Consider the following 13437-nt stretch of genomic DNA (forward strand, 5'->3'; position numbering starts at 1 on the left):
CCATAGAGGTCTCCCCCTTACTCTCACAGAGATTGTGGAGCACACAGCAAGCAGCAATAACAAAGGGGACTTTGGTTTGGCTGAGGTCTGAGTGAGTCAGTAATGTGCGCCAGCGCGCCTTTAAACGACCAAATGCACATTCTACCACCATCCTGCACTTGCTCAGCCTGTAGTTGAACAGCTCCTGACCACTGTCCAGGCTGCCTGTGTATGGCTTCATGAGCCATGGCATCAAGGGGTAGGCTGGGTCACCCAGGATAATGACAGGCATTTCAGCATCCCCAACTGTTATTTTCTGGTCTGGAAAGTAAGTCCCTTGCTACAGCCGTTTAAACAGAGTAGTGTTCCTAAAGATGCGAGCGTCATGAACCCTTCCTGGCCATCCCATGTGGATGTTGGTGAAACGTCCCCTGTGATCCACCAGTGCTTGCAGCACCATTGAAAAGTACCCCTTGCGGTTTATATACTGGGTGCCCTGGTGCTCCGGTGCCAAGATAGGGATATGGGTTCCATCTATCTCCCCACCACAGTTAGGGAATCCCATTGCAGCAAAGCCATCCACTATGACCTGCATGTTTCCCAGAGTCACAACCTTTCGTAGCAGCAGCTTAATGATTGCTTTGGCTACTTGCATCACAGCAGCCCCCACAGTAGATTTTCCCACTCCAAATTGATTCCCGACTGACTGGTAGCTGTCTGGCGTTGCAAGCTTCCAGAGGGCTATTGCCACTCGCTTCTCCACTGTGAGGGCTGCTCTCATCTTGGTATTCTGGTGCTTCAGGACAGGGGAAATCAAGTCACAAAGTTCCATGAAAGTGCCCTTACGCATGCGAAAGTTTCGCAGCCACTGCGAATCGTCCCACACCTGCAAAACTATGTGGTCCCACCAGTCTGTGCTTGTTTCCCGGGCCCAAAATCGGCTTTCAATGGCTAGAACCTGCCCCATTACCAGCTGGATCTCCAAAGTGCAAGGGTCCGCGGTTTGAGAGAATTCTGTGTCCATGTCCTCATCACTCTCATCGCCGCGCTGCCGTAGCCGCTGCCTCCTCCTCGCCTGGCTTTGCAGGTCCCGGTTCAGCATAGACTGCACGGGAATGCACGAGGTGTTTACAACGTCCACGATTGTGGTATTGATCTGAGCAGGGTCCATGCTTGCCGTGCTATGGCATCTGCACAGTTCACCCATGAAAAAAGGCGCGAAACGGTTGTCTGCTGCTTTCACGGAGGGAGGGGTGAGGCTGTACCCAGAACCACCCGCGACAATGATTTTTGCCCCATCCGGTAAAGCACTTTACCTGACATGTATTATGTCCCCCTTCAGGCCAGCTCAGCAGTGCTGGCTGAGAGACTGGGGATGAGGTAAAGTCTTCCTCCCAATCTGCATGTAAGGGGGAATAGCAGTGACTCATGATGCAAGTAACCTACACAGGCATGTAGTGGTATCTTATGCATCCTTACTCAGGTGCATATGGAGAGCCACAATCTTCCCCTAAATAAATTAATAGGAATAGGAAAAATAATATTTGCTACTGTAAAACAGAGGTAACCAAGCCCCATGCTTCAGAGTGTCAGCTGATCTCCCCAGACAATGAGAAGGAATTTCCTGGATCAGTAATGCACAATTATTATGGGGTAGCATTGCAGTAGAGGGTATTTTGTTTTGTGTTTTACTTTTTTCAGAAGCTTCATTGATAGGTCACTGGTGGAAGTGGGTTACCAGACACAAGGACCTCTTGGTCCCATCTAATACTTCATTGTTGATAAATGCTATGTTCCTATTTAATATTGGAATTTAGTTCCTGCCCTGGTTCATAAAAGTGTAAAGAAATCAGTAATTGGGACTTAACATTCATTCCTTCTCTACCTTTTAGACACTGCACGTATTATATGTTCAAATGACTGAAACTACCGTGTGTTTGATCAAATCAACAAAAATAAGAGCCAGGAAATTAGCCAAATGCCTAAAGTCACTCACTGCATTAAGTAACTAAGGGGGGAAACCATTTTGTGGTTGGACACTCAGATTTAAACGTGAATTCTCTAGAGAGATGTTAGCTTCTCTTATGGCATTTACGTATTTCTTGTTATTACTATATGCTGTTCATATTACAGCAGTTGACCTGGCATGTCCCAACATACTTCTTACTGTACTAATATACTGAGAGCTATTAGTAAATATTAATCATTGTGATTCTTTTCTATATTGATCTCTCATGATTTCTTGGTCAAAAAATCCAAGAATCTTTTTTGTGTGTGTGTGTGCTAGTCAAGAGTACTGTTAAACTCCAATGTTAAAGAGTGTTTTGTTTTGGACTAATGAATGTGTGTAATCATAGTAGGCTTGTGCTCAATTATTAGTGCTGTTTTTACTGTGAACTTTAGCTGACCCTAGTGAGTTATCAATAAGCTGAATTTTAGCTGGATCTTAATGTATTGTAAAATAATGGATTGTTTGTTCTTTTACTCTGATTCTCAACCCTTAGGAAAATATGTCCAGGTGGCCAGAAAGGAACAATTTGTAATTAATTAATGCAGGTGTTACTGCGATTAATCAGATAATGATCTATTGAGAGATGCTTTTAGTTAATCAAAAACTATTCTCACAGATGCTTGCTGTCATAAATGCGCTGTGACTGATAAAATATTAGTAATTAACAAAATGGACAGGAAACATTTGGTATAGCAGATGTGTTCTGTAACTGATATAACAGCAAATCATGTATTGATTAATGTCTAAGAATTAAGAGTTTATTGTGTTTACAGATGGTCCCAGTAGTAATAAAATAGCTACAGATGTCATTGGCTTATTTGATTAGGTGAATTTAGAATTTTCAAAATAAGATCAAAGCATGAGAGAACGATTTTAAAGGGTTTTCCTTGTCTTATACCAGTATATAAGTTGTAATTCCGTGAGCTAGTTAGAACAGTGCTGTGCTGCAAAGCCTTTCCCCAGCCTGGTTTGATATGTATATATTTCCTTTCTGTACTGTGCTGTGTTAATTTTTGACTAATAACCTCTGATTAAGTAATTCCAATTGAGCCAATTATCTGACATCTTGCATTGTTACTATGGTTATTAAATTCAAACACACAACAGAGCTTACCATCTAAATAGATAATATAGACAAAAGGTGGGAGAAGCAATGGAGCTACAGAAAGGGGAAGTAACGGTACCCAAAGTCATGAAGCAGGTCAGTGGAACAGCCAGAAATAAACCCCATATCTCCTGACTTCAAGTCCAATCAATGATGCTGGCTCCCCAGTTAAATTCAGCACATTCTCTCTCCTGCCATACCCACCTTGATCTTGGCAATGTGAATTCAGCTGCATACATTACACATTCCTTCAGTTCCAAGGCTCTTCTGAAGTCAGCCAGCTGACCAAGGGCCCCATCACTAGCTAGGGACTGCCCGAGTGCAGTAGTAAGCTCAGTGCAAAGAAGCACAACAAATTGGAGAGAAGCTGGCTTGAAAACTGTTATTGTGACTGTGCCAATGCTGTGTATGACTCAAAAGCTGAATTATGGCCTAAGACTTAGGTACAGTGGTGACATTATAACGGCATTGGCTAAAACTAAAAATAAAAAGAAGATTAGTCCTTAATCAGAAATTTCTAAAATGGACCCAGATGTTATTGCCGATATTTTTTAATGGCATCAAATAAAAATGCTTTGCACATACATAATACAGCAGGGCTCAGTGAGTCTGTGAGAACAGCAGATGGCTTATATACATTTGAGGAGTTTTTAAATATTAAACAAATAAATGAAGGTTGGAGAGGATTGTCTCTCATACAGCTTGTTGGGTGGTTAATCAGGCAGAAGAGACATCCCAAATTTTAATTGCCTCTATTTAATTTAAAATTGCCTATATGAAGCACTTTAATTTTTTTCTTGTCTACTTTTGAAACTTTTGTATCAAGATTATAGTATATCAAAAAGTTCAACCATAAGTACAGAATGAAGAAACTATAAAAAAAACTGTTGGGAGTTAAACTATGAGATGGTATTTATTTTTAATTTATTTTCATATAATTAATCATCCATCTGTCTGGACTGTAATCCTCAATGTACCTTATAGTACAGCCATGAGTAAAAAATACGTCTTGAATTCATGGCAAGCTAAGTGTAAAGGTGTAGCTAGTAATGTTTGCTAGTGATTTGAAGTTTGCAGTGCAGTCTATGTAGGCTTAACTGAAAAATGCAGACTTACCCCTTCAGTTACTGCCCACTGGGCACCTGTCCATATTGCTGTGTTCCTCTGTGCTGAACAAAGCCATCAACTCCCATTTTAAAGTAGTTTTTCCCAAATACCTATTTCTCAGTGTAAGCCTGAGGCCTGAAGGAATTGAGCAAGCACTCTTCAACCTGATGATGATTAATCCCAGCAAGGCTCAGCCTAGTGCCATGAACAGCACTAAGTAGGCTGATATTTGTGACTTCAGAATGTACGCTCCAGATTTGGCAGCAAAGAAGCCTCTCGGCTGAATGTTCAGTTCTAATGAAGTGCATGGAAGACTTGTCCTTGCTACTGCCATGCTTTTATGAACAGCAGTGGTGGCAAGGTCCAAACAGAAAAACACAGTTAAGAGGTCATGCTATAGAAATCTGATAGTTCAACTGCTTTACAGGTTGATGGGGGCTAAAGATAGTGAAATGAAGATGGGGGTTAACATCTGTGAAGGAGTGAGAGGCTGAAGTTTCAAACCTTAACAAACCTCAAGCAGTGGGAGAATAACACATTATTCTTGGCTGCAAAGTGTAATTTTAAATTAAAACCAGAGCTCGATATACCCTCCTCTATTGCTACAAAGGTATAAACTTCAGCTTCTACTTAAATAAAAAGGAGACCATTATAATCATTGCTTGTTTGCGCAGCATAATAATTCCTTCATACTTGACATAGAAAACTATATTGTATGCAGTACTGTTGTAGCTGTGTTGGTCCCAACTTTCACCATTCTTAACTTCTCCCCATTCTTAAACTGTCCCTATTATCCTTAACTACTGCAGCACATATATAATGCATTGTCATGTCCTGACCTGAGACCTCTGCAAAACCAAGAGTTAAGAATTTTATTGAGTTTTAAGATGTCTTAAACATTAGTTATTTTCTCTTACATTTTTTAGGGGATGTCATAAACATACAGCTAAGGGTAGCATAAAATCCCTCCTTTATCTGTAAGGGGTTAAGAAGCTCAAATAACCTGGTTGGCACCTGACCAAAAGAACCAATAAGGAAAGAATATATTTTCAAATCGGGGGGGGCGTGTTTGAGTGTGCTCTTTTTGTTGTGCTCTCTCGGGACAGAGAGAGGGACCAGGCAGGAAAAAAACCTCTCCTAAAACCCTACCTGAAATAAGCATCTACGATTACAAAAATTGTAGTAAAGCAAGGAAATGTGTTAGATTATCTTTTGTTTTAGCTTGTGAATTTTCCCTATGCTAAGAGGGAGGTTTATTCCTGCTTTTTGTTACTTTGGAGTTGAGCCTAGAGGGGACTCCTCTGTGTTTTAAATCTTATTACCCTGTAAAATTACCTTCCATCCTGATTTTACAGAGGTGCTTCTTTTACTTTTTTCTTTATAATAAATTTCTTCTTTTAAGAACCTGATTGGTTTTTATTGTTCTTAAAACCCAAGGGTCTGGTCTGTTCTCATTTAGTTAACCCATTGGTTGGTATATTATTCTCAAACCTCCCCAGGAAAGGAGGTGAAGGGACTTGGGGTAATATTTTGGGGAAATAGGATCCCCAAGTGGTCCTTTTCCTGAATCTTTGTCTAAATCACTTGTTGGTGGCAGCAATACCGTCCAAGGACAAGGAAAGAATTTGTGCCTTGGGGAAATTTTTAACCTAAGCTGGTAGAAATAAGCGTAGGGGGTCTTTCCTGCAGGTCCCCACATCTGTATCCCAGAGTTCAGAGTGGGTTGGGAACTTTTGATGGGAAAATCAACATAAAGAATTGATATAATAGAATGTTACACGCTGAACCATAACCACTATATTATGTAAACACGATTACACATTTTTAAAGTGTGTTATGTAAATGTTTAAGAACTTTAAATACTCAGGTTGTTAACATGATAGGCTGCAAAAGTTCCAACATCTATAACAATTTAATTCATAATTAAAACTAGTGCAATAACTATTTTTATATATCTCACTTGTATTTTGAAAGAGTGAGTTCATGGAAATATGTATTATTTCAGCTCCATTGCATAACAGTGCTGCTATGGTTAAAGACTCTGTAACAGTTCTATTTTCTATTATATCTCAGCCAATAGGATCTTATCTTTTAGGCATAGATATTTGCTCCACGTTGTATTTTTAGATTAAAAAATCTTAGCGCAAATGATACTTTAAAAAAAAAGGCTTTTATCTGTTTTTAGAGTTTTGTAAATGCAAAAAGAAATGATGATTAATTCATTTATGTACTAGTATAAAAAGCAAGTTTATTTAAAAAAAAATGGAGCCCAATTCTAATTTACCCTTAGTCCTTTTTCACAACTCAATCAGATAAAGAGGCCTTGACTTGGAGTAAATTATGTTTATGCCCACTGTAAGGACCCGCTTTACGCAGTCATAGCAGTGTAAAAGGGCCCATAATGTAAGTGAGACTCAGTCCCTAAATGTTTTCATGTCATTTGACCATTATGTAGACTCATACATAGGAGTAATTGCTTTTTAAAGCATTATCTTAGTATCAGTTTCTGCCCATGGATACTGATATGCTCCTCCCTTTAAGTTAAATAGGTGCAAAAAGAGTACATCCACCGTCAGACTTTGACCCTTAATAATAGGCCTTTATACACCTATAGGTATAGTTTGCTAAATCTTGCCCCTAGAGAGAAGATGTGAATTGATAAATTATCAATGCCTCAGGTACTTGAGTGACTGTTGGTCTATCCAGTATGAGCACTGAGGTTCCAGATGGATCAGATCACAGGTAGCTCCCAGAACTGAGAAGGCCTTCACTTGTGGAACTTATTCCCTGAGCTTCCTCCTTAGTCTCTCCTTAGTGGTTGGCTTCAGGAATTAGTACAACACTTTTCTATTTGGGTCAGCTCATCATTGACTATCTTTTTCAATAACTCTTTACTTGGTTTATTTTTACTTAAAAAAAAATCTGATTAGCTATTACCTGGCCCAATTTGTGCCAGTTTTATTAATTCATAGTTCAATGACAGATGTTATAGGACTCAATCCTGCAAGATGCTGAGCATGCTGGCCCTGATCCATTAAAGCACTGAAGCATGAGCTTATCTTTAAGTTTTAAGCATATCTTTAAGCACATTTATAGTCAGTGGGACTACTTGTTCTTAAAGTTAAGCACAGTTTTAATCAGTGGATCAGTGCCAGACTGCTCAACACCTTAAAAATGTTTTGAATTTTCATATTGTATGTATTTGATTGGGTTTTGATTTGACTGGAATGGAAATAGGGGCTTGATTGGGTAGGGGGGAAAAAGGTGTACTTAGTTTTGGTGGATTGTTGTTTATTCTACTTTAAATAATAGTGTGTGTGGTGTTGTTTCATTTTCTTTGCGTGTGTAGATGGCTAATTTTACAATATAATACAGTGCATTCTCCTATTTAATTAATTAGCTATTAGTACTATTCAGGGCCAGCTCTAGCCGTTTCGCCGCCACAAGCACAGAGGCATGCCACGGGGGGTGCTCTGCCACTCGCCGGTCCTGCGGTTCCGGTGGACCTCCCACAGGCGTTCCTGCGGATGCTCCACTGGAGTCGTGGGACCAGAGGACCCTCCGGAGGGACCCCTGCTTGAGGTCCACTGGAGCAGCCTGCCACCCTCCCAGCAACCGGCAGAGCGCCCCCCACGGCATGCCACCCCAAGCATGCGCTTGGCACGCTGGGGCCTGGAGCCAGCCCTGGTACTGTTTAACCAATACATTTTCCAAGACGTTTGCATTTGTTTGTTATTATTTTTATTAGTAGTAGTAGTAGTATTTATTTATTTATTTAATGAGTTAGATATTTTTCCTATTGATTTTCTGTGAATAAATGTTGTATCAGTGAGCTGTCAGAGATGAATAGAGCTCTGCGTGGATACAAATTTATATCCGCGGATGCAGATATCTGCAGATATAAATTGGTATCTGCAGAACTGTAGGGGTCTCCCAGGAATCGCAGCTGTGAAAGGAGCAGAACGTGGACGCTGGCAGGTCCTCCGGCATGGCTGTACTGTCCACAGCCCTGCCCCCGTCCCTTCCATGCAGCTGTCTGCATCTCCTGTTTGGGAGTGGTACAGCCATGCCAGAGGAGCTGCCAGCACAAGGCACTGGCTCCTGGGAGTGATGGCCTCATGTTCTGCTCCTTTTGCCTCTGCGGTTCCCTGGAGAGCTCTGCAGCTCCACAGATACCAAGTTATCCATGGATATCCTCATCCACAGATATAAATTTGTATCCATGCAGGGCTCTACAGATGAAGTTTAAAACTGATGTCTGTGTATATTTTTATTCTCCTTTTGAGGATAACATAAATAACACACGTTTAAGTGTCTATTGTTAGAATAAATAACTATGTGTGCCCACAAGATGTATAACACAGCCCCCACAATTTTCTGTCTAGCTCATCTCAGCCCTGCCACCAGGAAGAGGCTGGAGCTGCCCCTGCAACGTGGTAGGTAATATCTTTTATTGGACCAACTTCTGTTGGTGAGAGAGACAAGCTTTTGAACTACACAGAGCTCTTCTTCAGGTCTGTGTATCTCAAAAGCTTGTCTCTTTCACCAACAGAAGTTGGTCCAATAAAAGATATTATGTCACCCACCTTGTCTCTCTAATAGAAAACTATAGACAGAATGCTATGTATATACAGACATGTACACTTATATAATATTATACATTGAACAGTCTATTTAAGATTTAAATTTACTCTGTTCACTTTGTAGGGGAAAACAATACATGACACGTTGGGCCTGATTGTCACTGACATTTGTTACTGACATGGCTTTGTATAATTACTGTTGTAAAGTAGTAGTGCCCAAACTCAACCACCGTAACTGGAATTGGTGTCCACACTCTGCCTTTGCAGCATAGAGAATGACACCCACCTTATGGTCCTTCTACATAGCCAGAGCAGGGTAAAGGGTCTGTAGTGTAAATGGGAATCAATATAATTGTTTCTAGAACTATGGGAGTTGGATGCATTACTTAGTAATTCTCAGGTGATCGAAGAGATTTTCACAATTCACAACAGAAATCAGACCCTATTCTTCTGCCTCACGATATGAGTAACTCGTTGGTATCAAAAGGAGTTACTCATATCCTACAAAAACAACAAGGAGTCCTTGTTGCACCTTAGAGACTAACAGATTTATTTGGGCATGACCATCTGTGGGCTAAAACCCACTTCATCAGATGTATGGAGTGAAAAATACAGTAAGCAGAATATATATTCTAGCACATGAAAAGACGGGAGTTGCCTTACCAAGTGGAGAGGTGGGTCAGTGCTAATGAGCCAATTCAATTAAGGTGAAAGTGGCCTATTCTCAACAGTTGACAAGAAGGGGTGAATACCAAGGGAGGGAAAATTACTTTTGTAGTGCTAACGAGGCTTATGCAATCAAGGTGGCCCATTTCCAACAACTGGAAGATTGGATCCCTGGAGGTGTGCCACCACAGAATTTTTACCACCAATGGGCAATGAATAATGTAATGTAAAATATGACTATGAAACATAGAAAGGTTCCACATAGAAGCCCAGAAAAGAGTTCTAAAATAATTATGAGAGCAATTCTTCCTTCTGTGTGCACATGTGGATGGTGTCTCCTTTAGCCTTAGTGAAGGTTAAACATCCACATCAAGAAGTGAAAGAACCCATATCTGTTCACTGCAATGATTTCTCTTTTTCTGTCGATCTCTTCCATTCTGTGAGGAATTCATTTTATTACTGTTGTAGTCCACTAGAACCAGCAGTGTAACCTTCCGTTCTCCCTCCTCCTGAAAGTTGAGACATTCTACTTCAATTAATGGATTTCAAAAGGAAACAAGCAGTAAAAGAAAAAGAGCAAAGGATTTCTTTTTCTACTAGGATTTCTTTTTTTCTGACAAGATTTTGGTCCGTTTCACCCTGCTCTGTCTTTGTGTATAGAGGGGAAATGAGACTCCAGACAGTACAAACACAAAGAGGACTCAAATGACCAACGGAGACAACTTTTTTTTTTCTGTGTCTTATGTCAGTGAATTCATTCAATCCCAACAAATTAAATTGAGCTAAAAAAAATTTAGGCTGGACAGCTGGCAACATTTCCTAATTCTGTGGGTCAGTAAATTGTGAAACAGTGTCACAAAGGAAGTGGTGGATGCCATATTGCTAAAGTGCTTTAAAATTAGATTGAGCACTTGTGTATACTGGGTTATAAGAGTTCTCTATATTTGTACATATGTAAATAGTTGATAAATGTGGTGCCAGTAGATGGTGGTCAAGAATGCACAGCATAGTTCCTTGGTTTTGCAGGATCAATAAACTTTTTGTTGTGTGTAATTTTGTTTTGTTCTATTTTTTCATGGATGGTGTTGTCTTCCTTTGGTTCCTGCTGAGCAGAGCAGACTAAGAGTTTGTCTTCACTAAGGGCTAAATTGGTGCTGCTGAGATTGATGCAGCAGCCATTGATTTAGTGGGTCTGGTGAAGACACGATAAGTCAATGGGAGAGCACTCTCCCCTCAACTTTGGTACTCCAGCTCTTCAAGAGGTGGAAGCTATGTTGATGGGAGAGTGTCTCCTGTTGACATAGTGTGGTGTAGCCACTGCTATAAGTCAATCTAAGCTATGTCGAATTAAGTTACTTATCTTACGTAACTTAACTAGAGTAACTTAGATCAACTTACCTCATTAGTGTAGACCAGGCCTAAGGAAGCAGACTGTTGTGATGGTTTAAACACACTAACAAAGCACTGAGGGAAAGAATGGAAAACTGGAAGGGATTGATTAGATTGGCAGAAGCCAAAGAGGCTCATAAACTGGTTTCCAGCCCTTTCTCAAACTATTCAAGCAAGAGCTGCGTAAAGCCAGGGGCTTCCAGAAAAAACAAAACAAAACAAAAACAACACAACACTATTTGGTCAGGAATAGTGATTGGACAGGTATTACCTGAATTTATAGAAGCAGCAAAGAATCCTGTGGCACCTTATAGACTAACAGACGTTTTGGAGCATGAGCTTTCGTGGGTGAATACCCACTTCCTCAGATGCATGTAATGGAAATATCCAGGGGCAGGTATATATATGTGTGCTAGCAAGCAAGCTAGAGATAACGAGGTCAGTTCAATCAGGGAGGATGAGGCCCTGTTCTAGCAGTTGAGGTGTGAAAACCAAGAGAGGAGAAACTGCTTCTGTAATTGGCAAGCCATTCACAGTCTTTGTTCAATCCTGAGCTGATGGTGTCAAATTTGCAGATGAACTGAAGCTCAGCAGTTTCTCTTTGAAGTCTGGTCCTGAAGTTTTTTTGCTGCAGGATGGCCACCTTAAGGTCTGCTATAGTGTGGCCAGGGAGGTTGAAGTGCTGTCCTACAGGTTTTTGTATATTGCCATTCCTAATGTCTGATTTGTGTCCATTTATCCTTTTCCGTAGAGACTGTCCAGTTTGGCCGATGTACATAGCAGAGGGGCATTGCTGGCATATGATGGTGTATATTACATTGGTGGATGTGCAGGTGAATGAACCAGTGATGGTGTGGCTGATCTGGTTAGGTCCTGTGATGGTGTCGCTGGTGTAGATATGTGGGCAGAGTTGGCATCGAGGTTTGTTGCATGGACTGGACACCACACCATAATAACTCTAGCTCAGGAACCAATCCATGCAACAAACCTCGATGCCAACTCTGCCCACATATCTACACCAGCGACACCATCACAGGACCTAACCAGATCAGCCACACCATCACTGGTTCATTCACCTGCACATCCACCAATGTAATATACACCATCATATGCCAGCAATGCCCCTCTGCTATGTACATCGGCCAAACTGGACAGTCTCTACGGAAAAGGATAAATGGACACAAATCAGACATTAGGAATGGCAATATACAAAAACCTGTAGGAGAGCACTTCAACCTCCCTGGCCACACTATAGCAGACCTTAAGGTGGCCATCCTGCAGCAAAAAAACTTCAGGACCAGACTTCAAAGAGAAACTGCTGAGCTTCAGTTCATCTGCAAATTTGACACCATCAGCTCAGGATTGAACAAAGACTGTGAATGGCTTGCCAATTACAGAAGCAGTTTCTCCTCTCTTGGTTTTCACACCTCAACTGCTAGAACAGGGCCTCATCCTCCCTGATTGAACTGACCTCGTTATCTCTAGCTTGCTTGCTAGCACACATATATATACCTGCCCCTGGATATTTCCATTACATGCATCTGAGGAAGTGGGTATTCACCCACGAAAGCTCATGCTCCAAAATGTCTGTTAGTCTATAAGGTGCCACAGGATTCTTTGCTGCTTTTACAGATCCAGACTAACACGGCTACCCTCTGATACTGAATTTATAGAAGATAATTCAATCAATGTGTAAATGAATTTTAAATAAAATATATTATTTTTTTCAAATACAATAGATTTTTTTCCCTTTACTGCACTAAAGTGGATCTAAAAATAACAGTTCTCATGCTACAGCTGTAGTGTAACAATCCCACTTCTCCTTCAGCCAAGCCACTGTTAAAAATAAGTCAGCTTCACTATTAATTTGACTCAGCTCTCTTTGTGCAAAAATCAAATTGAGCTGATCATGCAGATAAAGGAGATGACTGAGATTTTCATAGAATCATAGAAATGTAGAGCTGGAAGCAACCTCAAAAGGTCAGCAAGTCCAACCTCCTGTGCGGAGGCAGGCCCCAGAAAACCTAGGTCATTTCTGTCAGGTGTTTGTCCAACCTGCTCTTAAAAATCTCCAGTGATGGGGATTCCACAACCTCCCTTGGAAGCCTATTCCAGAGCTTAGCTATCCTTATAGTTTTTCCTAATATTTATCCTAAGTCGCTCATTACTTCTTATCCTACCTTCAGTGGATATAGAGAACAATTTTTCACAATCCTCTTTATAATAGCCTTTATTATATATTGGGAGACTTATCAGGTCCCCTCATCAGTCTTCTTTCCTCAAGTTTAAACACACCCAGGTTTTTTTAACTTCTCCTTATAGGTCTTTTATAATTTTTATTGCTCTCATCTCGACCCTCTTCAGTTTACCCATATATCTCCTAAAGTTTGGGAACCAGAACTGGACACACCACTCCTGCTGAAGTCTCCAAGTCTCCTGTCTTCCTTAGGGGATATCTCCACACCCACACCAAAAAGTTATGATTGTTGACAGTTAGGAACATGAAATAAAAAGTAGGTCAGTAAATCAAACTTCTGCTAGAGTTTTGTCCCCAGCTGCAGGGCAGAATCTTACCTAAGGAAAAAGTACTGGAGATG

General features: G+C 40.8%; 1 protein-coding gene across 1 annotated transcript in view; it reads right to left on the bottom strand.

Moving 5' to 3' along the window:
- Nucleotides 1–10854, bottom strand: part of LOC115645053 (gamma-glutamyl hydrolase-like) — a 44196-nt gene extending 33342 nt beyond the window's left edge. The window contains 1 exon segment of the mRNA XM_030549456.1: nucleotides 10850–10854. Within this exon segment, the coding sequence (XP_030405316.1) occupies nucleotides 10850–10854 (5 nt within the window).
- Nucleotides 10855–13437: the final 2583 nt, after the last annotated feature.

Source organism: Gopherus evgoodei, chromosome 2 (assembly GCF_007399415.2).
Source record: "Gopherus evgoodei ecotype Sinaloan lineage chromosome 2, rGopEvg1_v1.p, whole genome shotgun sequence".
Classification (NCBI taxonomy): Eukaryota; Metazoa; Chordata; order Testudines; family Testudinidae; genus Gopherus; species Gopherus evgoodei.